Here is a 19,473-nt window from a genome sequence, read left to right on the forward strand (position 1 = left end):
AATGGACCTTAAAATCTGTGTATAACTACATTACTGATACATTATTCCAAAATACTTAAAATTTCTAGTATTCAAATACTTCAGTACTTAAATTAAATCAAATTACTCAATGCTTTTCTGAACCAATTTTTGTAGATTATCAATTTACGTAGTAGCCGAACAACTCGCACCCACACCCCCTCTTTTTTTGTGAATGTTCCATTTGAAAAAAAACTAAATCCTAACGGTCTTTGCGGACCACCAGGGGGCACTGGCAGACCAGTAGTGGTCCGCGGACCACAATTTGAGAAACACTGCTCTAAAGGACTCCCGAAAACAAACAGGTATATTTAAAAAAAAGGGTGAAAACAGATATTGCTAGCAATGTTGCAGGTTACCTTAAAACAGTCCAAACTGTTTACAACCCTCAAAACAGACTTAGCCACAACAAGAAAGACAGAAAACACATGTTAAAGGAACAGCTGGAAAACACTCTCTGTACTGTGTGCCTAAAGGTACCTTAAAACACTACTGATGGGTTCTTGTGCAGAACACAGACCTGGAAAGAATAGCTGGAGGGTACCTTAAAATAGATGCTTAAGAGATCATCGTGCGAGAACTAAAGCAGACATAAATGCACACTAAAAAGACAGAAAACAGATCTCAAATCATATGCTAAACCTGCTTAAGCATTTCCTAAAGCTGCTAGTTTTGGGTACCTTTCAACATGGGAATAGGCTTCCTTCAAACAGATGCTTCAGAGTATTTAAATAAGACCTAACTTAAATGTGTTTGAGAGAAGAAAGAAGAAAGAGGGAATCTCGAAACAGCTGCTAACTGAAAAGTAGCAGTTTAGATTCTGACAGACGTGCTAAATACTCGTGACACCTCCTGCAACACTACACCAAACACATAAAATCATACAAGAGAACATATGACTCTCAGCCTATGCGTGTTTTCAAAACAAGACATGCTCAAAAAAATTGCACGACAACCAAACAGTTAAATGACAAAATGACATGGTCTCCTTTCAGTTTCTTCAACAGTATTTTCCAAAAGTGTTCCCAATTTATCTGATAATGAATCGAATTACAAACCATATTTAAAAAACGAACAGCACAAACAAATGTCCATTTAATAACTCTAAACTAAACACTAAACCCTCTTCTAAAGCCACTGTAGATCCAGGAACATCTTTTTATGTTCGCTACAAAAACACAGAAATTGACACAGGATCAAAGTCCCAGAACCAAAGAAGAAACACTAATGTAGAAACAGCTGCAGCTGCCTGATGTTTTATTAATGCCTTATTGTAAACAGCCACGTTAAGAAGCGCTGCTTTGAATCAACATGGCGTCGTTTATTTAACTCTAATAAATGTCATCTGTACATACTGCATTTATCATATCGAGCCACATGTTCAGTGTTCAGATACCACTCAGTGAAGGCTGATCTAAGGCCTGTATCCTGATTTTGATTAGTCACGTTTAAAAATTTATGCCATTTAATGCAAATAGAGGAAAACATATCTGAGGATTGTAGGAAAAAATATTCATGTCATTCAGCCCAGAGAACAAACAAAATTTAGTATTTATGAGCGTAAACAAGTGGTATACCAGCCTAAATGTGTTAATTTCTGATGAGCTGTTCTGTTACGTAGTTTTGCTCTAACAGAATCAAAAACAAAAGATTACCTCATGGTACTGATGAGTTCCTCCAACAAACCTTATGTCCATGGAGTTTGAAGACTTTCACATGTGAAGTTTTAAATGCAAATGTTTTTTCAATGTATTTTTATTTTTTGCAATATAAATTTTGCAGGAAAAAAATGAAAAGGTACTTTCTGAGACACCTTAAGTGTGTAATGTCACAAATTCACATTGATTCTCTTTGACAATTGAAAACCTGTAAAACTCAGATATACATTGATTTGGAAGATTTGACACCTATAAAATTCAAATGTGTTTTTTATTTAGATTGAATAATGCATTATGCGTCACATGTGAAATTTAATTTCAACATTTCTTTCTCGGTTGTCATATAAAACCTTTGAGGGGAAATGTGGTTTTCAGACTTTCACATGTGAAATATTGAAAGGCACAATTTTATTTTTGTAATGTGAAACATTATAAGACACGATAGACATGTGATACTCTGTTGCACATATGTTTTTTGTAAGTTTCACATGTGTTATGCTCAAAGGTACGATTTTGAATGTTCCACATGTGAAGGTCTTTTTGATGTTTGATGCGTGCAGGATTAACAATGAAATTTATATGTGAATGATGAAACACTAAATGGTATCAAGTTTCGTTTCACATGTGAAACATTTTCTGTTTTTTAGACTTTTGTCTGTTGAGTGGTGTAATGTATACAATTTACCATTCCAAAAATATGCTTTATTTTTCACAAGTGAAATTTAACTTACTAAAATTTTACATATGCTTCTTTAATATTAACATCTTGCTTAAATACACGTGACATGTACATGATACATTCTACCACAGGTGGTATCTATGTATTTCACATGTGAAACAGTAACGTGTAAATGGAAGATCTCACAAGTGATAATTGTAAAGGCATATGTTGTAACTTTTTAGGACATTTGGAATATTCTGAGATATGTTTTCCTCTTTCATAAATTTAAGATGTGATACATTGTATTGCACATGTGATATTCTTAAATTTCACACATGAAAGAGCTGAGAGTAGAAACACATTTGATAAATGTAAGAACATAGGTCGTACCTTTTTTTGGATGTCACCTGTTAAAAGCTCCAAACCTCTTTTTTTTTTTTCCTTTGAACATGTGATATTTTTAAATGTAAACGGGCTCTTTGTCAGTTTCACATGTGAAATAATTGGCTGTAAAGTGATATGGGAATCTCTCACATGTGATATATTTGGGAAAAAAAAGCAGTTTTCTAAGATTCTCCTCATGATATAACAAGATTTCTGTTTTCTGTGAAATGTTTAAAGGCACCTGTGGATGTCAGATTTCTCAGATCTGATCATTTAAAGACTTAAATGATCACGAAACAGATTTTTTTTTAACACTTATTGAATAAAAGCAGAAGTATCAAGAACACTCAATAATCACCCAGCTCTTCACCTCTTTAGTCTCATTTGTCCTCGTGTATTCCCATCATCATGGGACTTTATTGGATCTTGTGATGAACAGATTATTTATTATGAGCTAAATTCTGCTGAGTCACTGTTAAAGACACAGAAGTCATTACCAAAAGAAACTGTCTGCATTATGTGAGGTCTGCTGACTGGAAATAGAAGGCCCAAATTAATCTGTGTTTCATTTCCTGTGTACACACACACTCTCTTACACACTCCCTTACACACAGTGATAAGCTCTGTTTTAATTCTTCCTGGAGGATGAGGTTAAAACATGTCTCTGACACGGTACTGTGATCTTTTTGTAGCGTGTTGCTTGTGTTAAAGGACTCGTATGTGAACATGTTGTTTGTCTCATGGTGTGTGTGTGTGTGTGTGTGTGTGTCAGAATATCAGGTACGTCTTGTGTCTTTAAATTGTCAGATGGGGCAGCAGCTCTGGTACACGGTGTGATCCGTCTTCATCACGCACATTTCATCTGAACAGCTTCCAGCTGAGCTCTGTGTCCACCCCGCAGGTCACCACTGAGAAAAGAGACTCTATGGATGGGATTTAATGAAGCTGGGACTGAACTGGAAGTCTTAAAATTCATTCAGAGAGCAGCAGACAGCTCCGGCTCGGATTTTACTTGAAACTGTATTTTTGTTGACTTTGTAGTGAATCACACCGACTGTGTGAATCCTTTCAGATGTTTTTTTCTTGTACTAAATAAAAAGCAACTGTTCATAAACTCCACCTTATTGTCTGCTGGATTTTTAAACTTTAATTTTAACTCACATTAAAGCTTCTGTGAGGAACTTCTGAGTTTGGATTTAAGATTGGTGCCCCCTGTGGACATGAGAGGATGACGCCTCTCTGCTTCTGCTGACACCAACCCTGCATCGATGGTTTGGCAAAAAAATCATCTCAGGTGCTTTAACTCTCAGGTAACTGGACAAATAATTCATGCTAGAGCATCAAAAATAAAGATCCAATGAATGAAGCATTTCAGATTTGTTTGTGAAACTCTCTCTATCTACCATAAATTTGGAATATCTAACAGCAGAGACATTTTAACACTGACTGTCACTGCTTCACTGTCAATCAGGGGCCAGCAGCATCAGGAGGTGGGATATGACAGTCATTCTTTAAAAGGTTTTAATTTGCAAACAAAACAGGGAGCAGGATAAATATTTTCAAAAAACAATTATTTTGTAAAACAGCAACAAACGTTATAAAATGTGCAACTTAACTACAAATAAGTCTTATTTCATGTCATAGATGTTAAATAAAAGATAAAGGCAACAAATCTTAACACTGACCCCCCCAAACATATTTATTTCCAAAACAGTAACTGATTGAATTTAATCATCATCCTTTTTTGTAATCCACAGATTCATTAACAATTTACCTCAAAATATAATTTTGAGTCTGTTTCCTGTTTTCAAGTTTTATTTGGAGGCTTTTTCTGCTGTTTTTTGAGCACAGGAAAGAATACAGAGCAGGAAGCCTGAGACACAGAGAGTGTGAGTGATGATCTGTGTTAAAGGAGCTGAAACTCAGTCGCCTGCTTCAGGACTTAAGTCTGCACACGGGGCAGCATGTGATTAAACCACCAGGCCAAACCCGCACCCTTGTTCTTAATTTATCTCTCATGTCACAGTCTGCTTCCTGTTTGTTGTTGTGTTGCTCCTGTTTATAAATCCATTTTAACAGAGAGAGTGTTTAATTTGACTCGTAAATAATCCATCACCTTTATGCTTTTACCAAATCTCAGAGGAACACATGACAGAGCTCAGAGCCAAAGTGGTTAAAGACTTTGTGATACATCACCCTGAGAGCTGCTGGTTTAATGTTTCATCATCAGGAGAAAATGAACCTGAGGCCTGAGGTTTTGTGTTTAAATTCATCAGAGCAGTTAACAAGTTTTTTTTTTTTTATTACATGAATGCAACTTAATAAAGTTTCAGAATCCATTAAAGTATTGTTAGATTGTTATAGTTATATAATCTTTTAACCCCCCAGTTACCCCTCCACAGCTCTGGGTTCTGTTTTCCGCGGATTGATTAGTACAGTCTGCAGCACCGCTCTGACTCGATTAGCCTTCCTGTTGTTTGTATTGCTGCCGGAAGTAGAACTGAGTGATGAAGACGATGAAGAATAATAGTCTCTCTAGCGGAGTTTTAAAGATGCTTTCTATTATATTAACTTTGTTTTACTGTAAATAAGTAATAAAATCTGTTCCCCGGTGTCCTCGGTGAATAAGCGGTCTGCAGCCCGTCCTGCTCCTCGGTCTGTGCGCCCTGCAGCTGGTTTCATGTCTCAGTAACTGTATTATTGTGATGATGGAGGCACAATGTGAGTATTTTATATATTTCCCCGCCGCTCCAGTATCAGACCTCTCCGAGTACAGATCCATCCCGCGCCGTAAACAGGTCTACCTCGGAGAAACGGTCCAGGTCCTGTTGGTGCTGAGGTTCCGGGATGATAGCTCCGGTATCTGCACCTTAAGGGACCTGGCTGGGTCTCTGTCCGCTGAGGGGAGCGTGTGCCCCGCGGAGACCCGACCACAGACCCCCGGTGAGTGTGAAGCGGAGTTCCAGACCTCCAGCTGCAGCGAGGATGAAGAGGAAGAGGAGCCCGGGGACAGGGGGTGCACAGCCCGGACTTTTACAAGCTGCAGTCCGCTTCTTATGCACAGCAACCCGGCCAGAGGTGGACGACGGGATGGGGGAGAACCAGTCAAGGTAAGAGGGTCAAAATCAGGTCAGGTCAGATCCTGAAACACATGACACTCTGCACCGATAATATCATATTACAGGGATCAGGAGGTAAGCGCTTAATTCAGAGAAAATCAGACATACAAATATAGATAGAACAACTCATATTTGGCATCAGTGATAGGATAATAAAATACTGATTTTTATGTATAAATTAAACTTAGTTCCGAACTTACTTCTGAAGCACCCTTTCAAACCAGGTCAAAAAGTGCTTCATTAGAGCAAAAATTAAAATCATCTCTGACAGATAGATAATGAAACTAAAACTGCAGGAATGATCAGCACAGAACCAGGAACTAAAACAGAGACTGATACAGAACAAAAAAAGTGGCACAGATATCTGGCAACTGCCTGTTTAAAGGAATTCAGTTTATCAGAAATAATAAAATCCACTGATTGTAATCGCTCTTAATTTTTTACCTCTCTGACATGAAAAAGACACATTTTGTGCAAAAACACTAACCTCTAAAGTTAAAGCATTACACCACTTATGTTTGTACTATTCATTTTTTGTGCTTTATTGCTTTTAATCGTGTATATCTCATCTTAAATCATATGGTTTCTGCAACTGGTCCAGTTGTAATGTAGCTGTGTGTTTCTCAGAATAGACTTTTGTTTCCGTGTGAATGTGAAAACAGGTTTTGTTAAATGAAAGAAGGTTAAGCTAAAGGTTGATGGGGCGTTTGTTTGGTGAAGTGGTGTTTAGTGCAGCCTGTATCATAATAGCTATTCATGTCACTGACTCAGGTGAGTTGTGTCAGTGAGCTCTTCAGCTTAAGTTTCTCTAACCACATGTTCAAGAGAAGAGCCTGAATTTACTTTTCACCTTGATTTTAACTGTTTCTTAAATGGTTAATTTAAAATCTTCTTAGGCTTTAAAATAAACTTAAATTCTAGATTTTACCCCTCAGAATTGTCATACGTTCTCCTCCAACATTTCCCTGTCTTTTACTTAATTCATTTATAAACACAGTTCGTGCTAAAGGACGGGTTTATCTACAGACTCACCGTCTTACCTTCTTATTTATAGACTCAGAGGAAGTCTTTAAATAATCAACGTGAGACCAGACCTCTGAGAGCCATCCATTCTCTCACTGCTCCTTTATTTATCTCTATCACTTCAGACTCCAGTCTGCATGTTGCACCATCTCTGCTTTACAGATCTGTTCAGACTTGACTGAACATTCAGGTCCTCGGGGGCTGCAGCCCAGGCCTCCTCCTGTCTGTCTGTCTGCACACAGAGAGTCAGACAGGTCTTCAGATGTCTGCAGGTATCAGAGGCTGTAAATCAGATTCTGGGTACAAACCAAACTTGTTGTTTTAAACATGTTGGGGCAGAGGTGGACAGAGTTAGCAGCCTCAAGCTCAGCTGTTGAAATTTAAAATGAGACATCATACAGAGCTTCTCTAGGACCGACAGTCAGGGCTCATATTATATGCAAATCTTTTATGGTTTACATTCATAAAAGTTTATAAATTATGTGGATTTAAACATTAACATTGCCAGTAACCGTCTTAACACATTTATCTGAAGTTGGAAAGATTTTATGTGCACAAATATCGCCGTTTGTAATCATGAGCTGCCCCCAAACATCACATAACACCCACTCTCAAACAACCAACGAACCAACAAGAAAATATTTGATGACCCGAGTAAAATCCGAGTGATTCATAAAGCAAAAATGGTTCGACTCAACAGCCACACATCTGAAGAACTTTCTTGTTGTCTGCTTTTCTTGGCAATATGCATGATTTACATTTGTATGATTGTGAATTGAATATGTTTTGAGTTACAACAGCTTAACAAGCCTGTCCTGATGTGCCCTTCAGCTGTTTTCCATAATTTTACAAACCAAACTATAAATGAAAAGATGCTAATGAGCATGACATAAACTGGAGGTGCAGTTTTGTTTTCAATATTTTCTTTGCTTTATATCACATCTTGTTGCTCTTTAACCTCTCCTCTTCTCCTCTTCTCCTCTGAATCCTCCTGCAGTCATCTCTGGTGTTGGACGATCAGGTCGTCTTCTGTCTCACGGTCTCTTTGGACAAACTGCCCGTCAACACCATCAAAGCAAAGGTCAGACACCTTGCAGATATGCAAACAAAGAGTTTATGATGTAATAAATCAGTTCTCTGCTCTGTTTGAACAGCAGTACGGTTGATTTGAGTGGTTTGAAAAGGTGCTGAACATCCTGGTTATCAGGAACTGAGATGAACTGAGTGATGAGGCATAAAGCCCAGTTTAAAGCTGAGACCTGACCTGAGATATGATGGTTTGGACTAAATCCTGATTTTGAGCCTGTCCTGACCTCAGGTGGTGTTGACGGTGTGGAATCAAGATGACGAGGAGGTGGAGGTGAGAGAACACGGATACCTGACCCTGCTGCAGCTCAAGAGTCCAACACAGACCTTCAGACAAGACCAGGGCACTTTCAAGGCACAGGGTAGGACACACACACACACACACACACACACACACACACGCACGCACACACACAGAATCAATAAAAAACATCTTTAGGAATGTAAAGTTCTTACTTTGGTTTCATTTTGTGTTTTGTTCACAGTCAGCACCTTCTTGAAAGTTCTTCCTCCTCCCAGCGTTCAGTGTCAGCAGATCACCGTCTCTGGAAAACACCTCACTGTCCTTAAAGGTTTACCACAAACACACTAATGCTGTCACACACTTATGTTTAATAATTGTCTCATAATGTTGTTCTCATGCTTCAAAAGCAAAAATCCTGAGCTCATGATAAAATGTCTCCACTGAAGGCTTCAGGTTGGATGTGCAGAGCTGTGATATGAGAATCCCTGTTTCTGATGTGTCATTCCTCCTCTAAGCGTCTCTCTATGTCTGTGGCTTCTCCTCAGTGTTGAACTGCAGCTCTCAGGAGGAGCTGTGCCTCAGAGACATGAAGATTCTTCCAAACTACAACACGTCCTACCTCCCCATGATGCCGGATGGCTCAGTGCTTATCGTGGATAACGTCTGGTGAGAGCGTGAGCTTCAAGCCTCAGATTAAAAACATGTCTGTCTGCTTTAAATCCCCCTAACTTCCTCTCCTCCTCCTCCTCTCCTGCATCCAGCCATCAGTCCTCCGAGGTCTCCATGGCTTCATTCTGCAGAATAGACACAGAGTCGTCACGTTTACCCAGCATGCTCAGCGCCCTGGAGGAGCAGAACTTTCTGTTTCAGCTGCAACTACAAAACACGGATGAGGAGGACTCCAGTGAGGTAAGAGGACTTGACAGAAGACAGCATCTTTAGTCTGAGTCAAATGATTAAAAATAAAAACCACTGGTTCAGTTTCACCAATCCTTGAATCCTTTGATAAAAATGTCACACAGCATGGGTTTAAAGCTGCTTTTTCTGGAACTTTTTTCAGCAGCAAATGAGTTAAACAGTAAATATTAGAGGTATGTGTGATACAGAGTCTGAATGAAGTTAAGTTAGAGTTCTTCAATTCTACAATTTCATTCAGCAGACACTTTTGTCCAAGGGAACGTACAACACAAGCAAGAATTTAGACTAGAGTTCACAGGGACAAAATGAACATGATACAGTCCAGGCTTTCTTATTCAAAGCTATAGAGCTGTTTGATTCAGAAGAAATGAACCCATCGGTCTGAGATACCTCTGACAGTTCGAACATCAGCTTGAGTCTGCTCACTGGATTCATTGATGATCATATATTAAGGCTGTTAAATAGCAGAACTGTAAGACTTATTCCTGATTAAACCTTTTTTTTATTAAAGGGAACTTCTAAAATGGGCAAAAATGTGTGTATTTCATCAGTTTTTTCAAAATAATTCCAAAGAAGGGCTCAATTTTCTTTGATGTGTTGAGTATAAACTCCTCAACCTTTCTGACTTTGCAGTAAAAAGCGCACGACCTACACAACAAGGCCATCTGCATCCCGCTTTTTTTTTTCCTTTTTCATGACCTTTTTGTTTCTTTTGAGTTTTTAGAAATGTTTAATAAAGCCTGAACCTTCACAGTCCTCACTTAAAGTTATACAGATCAGTTAGCGGAAGAGTTGAGTTGTGACAAATGTGTTATAAATAAAAGAATAGGAAGCATCTGTGAAAGGTTTAAGGTTTTCATTTGTCCATGTGGTCCCCAGGAGCGTCCCCAGTGAGTTTTCTTAAAACCGGGTTTCGGGTCCAACTTTCAGAAAACAAAATTTTTCCTGGGGCATTTTTTTTTGTAGAAAATGGGCCATTTTAAACCTTTCACAAGATGGGCCTAACTTCACAAAACATAGCCTTAAGGCTTAAAAACTATAAAGGCACAAGCATCGGCCCCTTGAAGTGTCCCCAGTGGGTTTTCTCAAAACCAGGTTTTGGATCCAACTCTAAGAAAAAAGTCCTTTTAGGGGGTTGTTTTTCAGTGAAAAATAGGCCTGTTTTTAGCCTCTCACCAAATGGGCTGTAATTCCACAAAACGTAGCCCGAGGGCTCCCAAACTTCTAGGTTGTGTCCGTGAGGTCCCTAGGAGTGTCCCCAGTGGGTTTTCTCAGAACAGGGTTTGGGGTCCAATTTTCGGAAAAACACAGTTTTTTGCGAGCTATTTTTCAGGACAAATTAGGCCTGTTTTTAGCCTTTCACCAAATGGGCTGTAATTCCACAAAACATAGTTTGAGGGCTACTAAACTTCTAGGGTGTGTCCGTGGGATCCCCAGGAGCGTCCCCATTGAGTTTTCTCAGAACTGGTTTTCAGGTCCACCTTTCAGAAAAACGCAGTTATATGCGGGCCATTTTTCAGGGCAAATTAGGCCTGTTTTTTCTCCTATTACCAAATGGGCCGTAACTCTACAAAACGTAGCCTGAGGGCTCTGAAGCTTTTAGAATAAACTGTGAGATTCCTAGGAGCATCCCCAGTGGGTTTTCTCAGAACCGGGTTTCGGGTCCAATTTTTGGAAAAACGCATTTTTTTTCTGGCTACATTTTACGGCGAAAAAGGCCTGTTTTTAGCCTATCACATAATGGACTGTAACTCCACAAAATGTAGCCTGTGGGCTCCGAAACTTCTAGGGTGCAACCGTGAGGTCCATAGGAGCGCCCCCAGTGGGTTTTCTCAAATCCGGGTTTCGGGTCCACGAGTTTTATGCGAGCTATTTTCAGGGCAAATTAGGCCTGTTTTTAGCCTTTCACCAAATGAGCTGTAATTCCACAAAATGTAGCCTAAGGGCGACAAAACTTCTCGGGGGTTTCTGTAAGGACAGCGTAGGACAGCCCCAGTGTGTTTTTTAAAACTTGGCCCCGCGCTGTTCAATCCTCTCTAGGTTTGATTTTTGAAACTATTCTAAATTATTTGAAACAGGACCGTCTTCTGCCTCACTGTGTCTCATATTATGTAATGACAAGAAACACACACGGTGGTGAGACTGAGGCTGAAGTTTTATTTCTCTGATGCATAAAGGATCAAGGATCTACCTGCGTCAGATTGATTTTGACAGGATCGTATCTGTTTTTACAGAGGATACGGTTTGATGAATCTGAAACCTCTCTGACTTGCTCTTTCTGTAAATCTTACACGGATTAAATCAACAGTGTGAGTCTAAGCTGTCTCTCTCTTCAGGGTCTGGAGGTCCGCTTGGTGGCTGTGTTACAGTGGTTCACTCCAACGCTGCCGTACACCAGGTAACTTCATTTCCTACTCAGCAGTTTCACATTTTACCTTGACTGTGTGCAGAGATCAGGTTTGGATCACAGGGTCCCTCTTTGGTTACCTGTCAGTCTGTCACCCAGGCCTGGCTAAATCCTGCAGCCCCTGCAGCTGTATACTTGGCTGAACTACAGAAACTAGAATTTTCTTACCTCTTTAAAACTCCAGACAACCTTGGAACACAACCAGGCAACCAGGAAGCATAAGAGGCAGTTAATAAAGGGAAAAAAAAATCAAATTTATTGCAAAATTAAGTTTTTCACAAGCTGGTCTGTGTGAAGTGTCTTTTCATGAGGCAGCAGAGTTTGTGGACATATTAATACAGACGTCCAGCAGTGTAAACTGTGTCCGGCTGGTTTTGAATCGGGTATCAACCACCCCCTCACTCCTGCAACCACAGCCAGAGAATGAAAGTTTGTCCCTCTGTCTGAGTTTCAGAGATTAGTCTGATTCTGGATTTCTTGTATTCTTGGATTAATTGTTTTGATCTGCATGTGAGGTGGATTTGGCCGCGGAGGTGAAGGCTGACAGTGTTTTAATCTCACAAAATCTGGTTTAAATCCCACACTGAGGGATTAGTTCTGCAGACTGGATGACGATTGGCTGCCAGATAAAAGGGTTTTTTCTGAAATTGTTTCAATTTTTGCCAGGCAGTGGGGTCAACTAAATCCTGAATCCAGACTTCAGGGCAGGTTTTGAGTCCAGTTTGGTGCTCTGTTTAACACACTTTGGTAGAATCCTGGATCATCAGACCTGCATCAGTTTGCAGAGGGATGATAGAGGCTAAAACCTGGAACATGAGATCTTTGAGCAGAATAGCAGTCTTCTGAGATGTTGGCTGTTAGAAGTTTCTTTGTCAGAAGTCTGGTTTGATCCTTAATTCCCAGAATTCTTTGCCAGCAGAATATCCAAAGCAGTGATGTCTTCATTTCACCAGAGTTGATGTGTTTACATACCGGAGTGCGATGGCCTTTGTTTTTCAGGGACCTGGTCACTATGACACTTCAAGGCTGCATTCCTTAGTTTTGTGGTGGGGCCTGGCTAAATCCTGGAATGTCAAACATCCATACCTCAATTAAAGTCCTGCATGGTGTCCAAGGTTGGATGTCCCTTTGTTTCCCAGGGGCTTGGCTAAAACCTGGAACTTTGACCTCACCTGTGTTTGTTCCCCAGTCTGAAGTTAACCATGACGAGCTGTTGAGATCCAGCTGACTCCCTGGAGCTGAGGTTTAATAAATGAACAGATATTCTGCAGACGAGCTCTATTGTTTTGCATCATAGTCATGACGAGCTTAAGATCTGCATTCCTTATTTCACAAAGATCAGATTGAAACCTTCGTTTTTTCTTTTTGCTTTACAGATTTATCTCCAGTTGTTACTCGTTGCCGAGTATCCGCCTGGATCGTCCTCGCCTGGTGATGACGGCTTCCTGTCCTCGAGCGGCCCGTCCTTTGGAGCTCTTCTGGGTTAAATACACCCTGCTCAACGACCTGCAGGACTTCCTGTCTGTCAGACTTATCTGGAACCGTGAGGGTGAGGAGCAGACGCCGAACGAAACATTCTTACATCCTGCTTCACATCTCTGCTAAAAACCCAAAACATCCTCCAAGTTCACATTTAGTTTTTATTTAGGAAGATAAACACCTCCCGCTCATGCTGCAGTTTGTGACATTGACGACTCAAATACATCCTTCAGAAATGAGCCACATCTGTGATTCTTTGTTAGGCTGAGGTTTTACAGCCACAGAGAAATCAAAGCTGCATGAAATCACTAACTACCCCTTAAAGTGATAAATATCAGCATGAGTTTTAACAATTACAAATATGAAACATCTCTTTTTTTACAAATAAAGACAATAAATGAATTTTTTTTACGACAACACTAAAATCCTTCCTTTGTCTGCCACCATCATGAGAAGAAATGTTTCTCCGCAGAGAATCCTTTCAACTTCATTTCTTCACAAACTCAGTTTTTTTCTCCCTGTTTTAAGTGTTTTGTTGTTGGGAAACTCAGACAGAGCTCTGCATACTTCTCTCATACGTAGATAAATTTAGGCTTCAATAAAAAAAAAGACTTTTTGAAATACTTGAGTTTATATTAAAGCCCCCACATTCATGATCCATATTAAAACATTTTTGTTTCATTGTTTTCCGAACAGTTCAGTTATTACATCTTCATTTTACTCAGAGTAGTTTATAAACTGTTTGATATTCTGAAATCTGTGCTACAAAAACTGAAATCTAATGAAGTAGCTATGTCTTACTCTAAGTAAAAATGTCTTATCAGACTTTATATGAACCATGTTCATCTAACAAGTCAAAGAATAGTTTTGCTTGAAATTATTTCAAGATAAAGCCCCAAAATGACACCTGAATTGTGTCTAAAGGGTAAAAAATGGGGTAGGAAGAACGCTTGTTTAGTTTTATGAAATAAGAACAACGTCTGGATACAAGAAACAAAACAAGCGCAGTGTGTCGTGTGCTGTGGTGATCCTGGGATATGAGATGGATAATACTTTGGGAGTTTCTGCATTGTTGAGAGTTAAAGTCAGACGCCCTCACCCAGCTGTGATTGATCCAGATGTGAAATGTTCAGCAGCCCTGAGATGTTTGAGGGTGTGTCTCGGTTACAGCTGAGATGTTGAAATCCTAGAGTACAGTTTCAGCACAGAGAATACACATCCAACACACACATCCACAACATTTATGATGTCAGTGAAGCTAAGCTGCTCCTGGGATTTGAACCCAAAGTGTCAGAAATATTTCCCCTCACTCTCTGCAGCCTGAGTCCACAGATGTCTCATCAGTTTCTCTCTGTAGCAGATTTCTCTTTGCAACAATTAAAACACTGTTTTTAAACTTCACCATCTTCATCCCCTCATATCCTCTCATCCCTCGTCCAGCTCAGAGAGGAGGATCAAGCCAGAAGGACTCTGGGTCAGAGTCTGTGGTTTGTCAGTCTCCTTTGAACCACCTGGGCAGGTGTAACAAGGGCTCCACTCTCTCCTTCAGCGTGGCCTTCCAGATCCTTCACGCCGGACTCTTTGAGGTACAGAGCCATCATCCTCCTCCTCTTTCAGGTTTTTTTAAAGTTCCCATAGATTAAAAGAAACACCAGGAGATGGGGTAGTAAAAAGCTGATAACTCAGTGTTAGTTGTTGCTCCTCTGTTGCCCCGCCCCTTTGTCCAAATATGGTCATTCCTGCAGCCCCAATATGTGGAATGTCATAAAGCAAATGTAAGGCTGCAGATCTCTTTAGATTATTTTAAAATTAACATTTTTTGGAGGTAAAGGCAGTAAAAAAATACAGATTTTTGAGGGAATTTTAACTTTCATATCAGAATTCAGAGAATAATGTCATAACTCTTTCTCTTTCATATCTCGTGTGATGCTGCCATCTCTGGTTTGCGGTCTCATCCATGTTTAAAGACTTTCTCTATCTCTTCTCAATCTGAATCTGAAACCCAGCTGAGTCAGCACATGAAGCTGAAGCTGCAGTTCACCTCTCCTCCTGTGGAGCCCCCGTCTTCATCATCATCTTCTTCACCCAGCCCTGCAGTCAGAGACCTGCAGCAGGGACTCAGTCTGGGCCGGTCTCAGAGCTTCTCGCATCAGCAACCGTCCAGGTCCCATCACGTCAGGTAGGAGGGGTCGCCATGCTGCATTCGCTGTCCTTCTGTTAACACCGTGTCCCTGACTGTCCGTGTGTCCGTAGGTCAGGAAGTGTGATGGACCATCGAGCCGTTACTCCACCTGTGAGCTCACCTGCAGGTCGGCCCCTCCCCCTCCCTCCTGACCACGCCCCCATCTCTCTGGATAAGATCGCAAAGAGAGAGTGTAAAGTGTTGGTGCTGGATCCGATTCTTCACAGGCACAGCAGGTGAGAGACCAGTCCAGATCCCTTAATCTAGATTGTCCTGGATCTTCACAGAATCAGCCTGATTCAGATACAGGCCTTTAAAAATCACTAAATCCAGATTACCAGAGCCCTAACTCAAACCATCTACAGGGGGCGCCAAAACATGCACAAACAGAAAGATTCAGTATTCTGTTTAGTTTTGCAGATTCCACATGGATTATTTTACTGATTAGTCCTTTATTTTGTCTACTTTACTCCCTGTCCCTGCAGAGATTCAGTAACAAAAAACAGTGTTGTTGACATTTCCTGGAAAAAGATTTTTATCTCAGTGTGAGTTTTCCTCACTGTGAAGTCAGATCATACAGAGCATCAATCTTTATTCCTCTCTTCAACACACAGCGTCTCCTCCATCGCCTGAGAGGGACAGAGCACAGCTGGAGGAGAGAAAAGAAGAGAGAGGGATAGAAGTGAAGGACCACAGGGAGTAACGCTGGAAGGAAACAGAAAAGTATGAATGGAAAAGTTTATCATTTCACGGGATGACCTCATGCTGGATTATCATTCCATCAGGTTTTTATTTCAACAGGCTGAAGCTCCACTTAATGTGATTCTTTTTACCCGAAAACCACTCTGACCAGTTTATAATCCCACTGAATTATTATTATTTTTCTGGTCATCAAGACTTTAGTTTATCATTTCATAGGATTATTTAATTACACTTCTTCATCCTTTGGCTGGATTATCATCTCGCTACCACCTTAATTTAATGGATTTTGTTTTCACTGGATTATCCTCTCCGAGGTTTCGTCATTATTTCTCCAAGTTAGCATAAAGATGCTGAAAAATCTCACAGGTTTATTAATTCAGTAGATTATTTTTTAAACAGTTTTAATTGAAGTGGTTTAACATTTCAATAATCTATAGATTAAATAACCTATAGACTATGCCAGTTCTCAGTCACTCCATTTATTTATCATTCAAATAGTTAATAACTCAAATATTTTTTTCTTTATTGCTTATCATTCCACTGGTGAGTCACTTAAGTATTTTTTTTATTCATTCTGCTAGATTAACATTTCATGGGATTATTGCTTCACTTCATATTTTCTTTCACTGAATCAATCGTTGCTTTAACTATCCTAAAAAACTAATTCTAGTTTGATATAAAAACACAAAAATAATTCCTCTGGATTAAAACTTCACTATTCATTTATGTATCACGCCATCGCTCATCCGTGCTGCTGTCTTATTGTGTCTCAGGATGTTTTTCAATTAGTCTCATCACAGGTTCATTAATCGGCTCATTTATCTCCTCACTGGTTTAACAATTCACTGGATCAATGAGACACTGGAACTTTATTCCAACGTTTCTGTTTACACTGAGCAATTTGTGTATAATTTTGTTTCATTCTCAGTTTGCTGGATTATCAGAGTGTCATTGTGCTGTCACTTCACTGGATTGTTGTTTTACTGGTCGTTTGTTTCAATGTTTTATCTTCTGGTTTACCATTTCATTTATATATTTTATTTTCCTGAATTATTTTATTCTTTTGTTTGATTTTTCAAAAGGCTTAACCTGAATTACAATAACAATCAGAAAACAATTTCAATTTTAGATTCACTGGATTAAATTCCACTTTTTTTTATAATGATTTCACAGATTGATTGTCCTGCTTTTGTATTATTTCTTTTTTTTTTTTCATTTCACTTCAGATTTTTATCTTTCTTCAATCAGTTTAATCTCTGGTTAAAATTTTCTGGATTTATTATCTGTCACTCAATCTGTTGGATGATCATTTCACAAATTCCTATTCCTTTGGATAAAGAATTCAATGGAATTATTTTTTTAATTTAAATATGGTATCACTGTCCGTCCTGCTGGTTTTCTATTTCTGAGATTTTTATTTTTTTTTCTGATTTATTAACTCACTGGATTAATGAGGCAAAAGATTTTTATTCCAACATTAGATATTTTCACTGGATTATTGTTCAATAATTTTCTTTAAATCTCAGCCAACTAGATCATCATTCCTTTAATTTATAGTTTCACTGGATTGTGATTGCACTGGTCTTCATTTCTCACTGTATTAACTTGTCAGTGTTTTTGTTGTGGTTTGTCATTTCACTCCAGATATTTGTTTTGCTGAATCAGTCCCTGATTTTTTTCTCTAAGCTAAACCAGTGATCTAAAGAATATCAGAAAATAAGTTAATTGTAATTCCACTGGATTAGAAATTCACTGGATTAAATTTTCATTTATTTATTATATCATTGGTTGTTCGTCCTGCTGGTGTATTATTTAGGATAATTAGGGGTTTTGTCATTTCACTGGTTAATTTAGTCACTGAATTTTTGAGATGTTGGGTTTTTATTCCGATATTTGATGTTTTAAATGCATTTCTGTAACTTTGTGCGTGTCTTTATCTTTCTGGATCATCATTTCACTCTGCATATATTTTTTATCTTTTGCTGGATCAACTTTCTAACAGACCAACTAGGGATTAACAAAATATCTGAATATCACTGGATTATATTTTCATTTATTTATCATATGGTCATCCGTCCTGCTGGTTTATTATTTCTCAGGTGTCTCATTATGTAACTGGTTTATTAATTAGTTGGATTGTTGGGACAGTGGATTATTCTAATATTTTTGTTTATCATTAATTTGACTCTCATTTATTGAATCATCATTCCACTGGTTTATAGTTTCATGGGATTTTTATTTCTCTGTTTTTCTGGTTCAGAATTTCACTGGATTATATTTTCTTTTATTAGATTTATTTTAATTTCATCTGGATTATTATTTGATTGTTCTCATTCTGCTTGACTACCAGTTTACATTTCTGTGGATTTAGCAGCCAGATGCTGACACCAGACCAGTTTTATTGAAGGTCTCTGTTCTGTGTGTGCTGTTGGTATTCATTGATCACTCCAACTCATTTTAAGAATGTAGAGAGGAGTTTTGTTTGCTGCTTTCTGTTTTTACAGCAGCTCTTCTTTTCTTTGGGTCAAATCAAGAAACTCTTGGATAAAAAAATATATTAATCAGCTGAAATTTTTGTGTTCGTGCACGGCAGCAATAAGGACTGAGGATGCTCCTTAGTTTACATTTGATAGATTTGTCCTCATGCTCCAGCGTAGGTTTCTCTGTCGTCACTGAGAGGATGTTTTTCCTCTGATTAAATCTGACCCTGAGCTGCTCTGCTGAAGCTTTAAAAGGTTTTCAGTCTGAATGTGGAGAGAGAAACTTTTTTTTATTCATTAAACGGCTAATTTATTAAAACCTTAATGTATAAATTTAAGGCTAAAGTTTGCTTCTTGTTTTATTTATTTTGAGTTCTTGTTTTCTGTAGCGTTTAGACATTCCTGTCAAAGCAGCAGAGTTTTACAGTCATTCTTCTCATTTGTTTGGTGTACAGCTGATTCAGAGGCTGTTGTTGCAGAAAGCTTGTTTTCTTTTACATTTCTAAACTTTAACATGTCTCACTCCAGATTAACTTCAGAAGATACTGAAAGTCTGTGTTTGCAGAGAAACGTGATTATTTCTGACTCAGGCTGTTTACAGAGGTCAGAAACAGAATAAAAATCCTCTGAGTGAGGTTTTTCTCTCGTAGAGGATCATAACCGTAGAGCCGTGGGGATTTAACGTAGAAACCAGTATCAAAGCTAGACTGCAGTGCCTACGCCAGTCCTGATCCTGACTTCACTTTGATTTAAATCTCTTCACCATAAACTCATGAGGAAATGTTGACTGTTTACCTTCCTGTTCATTAAAGACTTCAGGTTTAAGGTGGTGTTTTTATTGACAGTATATTTGCACAATCCTCCAGTGAGCAGCTCCTGTGATGTCTGATATTTACCACTGATGGATGAACAAACAGGAAACTTTGAAACTGACGTTGAATCCTGAATCTGAGGCCTTACAGGGTGAAAGAGATTTAAACAGAGACTTTTTTTTCATGCTACACTGGAGTTTAAAAGCAGAATGTGAATTTGTCAATCTGTGTTAAAGCTCTTCTGTGTTTAAGTTCAGATGATGAGAGTCTCTTTGAGTGTAAGAAAGAGTCTGTTCTGTC

At 38.9% G+C, this 19,473-nt stretch overlaps 1 protein-coding gene across 2 annotated transcripts; it reads left to right on the top strand.

Moving 5' to 3' along the window:
- Nucleotides 1-5,198: 5,198 nt before the first annotated feature.
- On the top strand, nt 5,199-17,062 carry trappc14 (trafficking protein particle complex subunit 14). Of its 2 annotated transcripts, none has more exons than XM_074661848.1 (12): nt 5,199-5,831; nt 7,861-7,944; nt 8,182-8,311; nt 8,435-8,521; nt 8,739-8,859; nt 8,955-9,102; nt 11,448-11,509; nt 12,895-13,067; nt 14,438-14,583; nt 15,004-15,176; nt 15,251-15,415; nt 15,794-17,062. In XM_074661848.1, the coding sequence occupies exons 1-12, from the start codon at nt 5,427-5,429 to the stop codon at nt 15,810-15,812; spliced, it is 1,713 nt and encodes a 570-aa protein (XP_074517949.1). In that variant the 5' UTR covers nt 5,199-5,426; the 3' UTR covers nt 15,813-17,062. The 2 variants fall into 2 exon arrangements, with proteins under 2 accessions (XP_074517949.1, XP_074517950.1); XM_074661849.1 differs by having other exon boundaries at nt 15,004-15,161.
- The last annotated feature ends 2,411 nt before the right edge of the window (nt 17,063-19,473 follow it).

Source organism: Halichoeres trimaculatus, unplaced genomic scaffold (genome assembly GCF_033239565.1).
Source record: "Halichoeres trimaculatus isolate MK-OKI-2021-1 unplaced genomic scaffold, fHalTri1.1 fHalTri1_scaffold_22, whole genome shotgun sequence".
Lineage (NCBI taxonomy): Eukaryota > Metazoa > Chordata > Actinopteri > Labriformes > Labridae > Halichoeres > Halichoeres trimaculatus.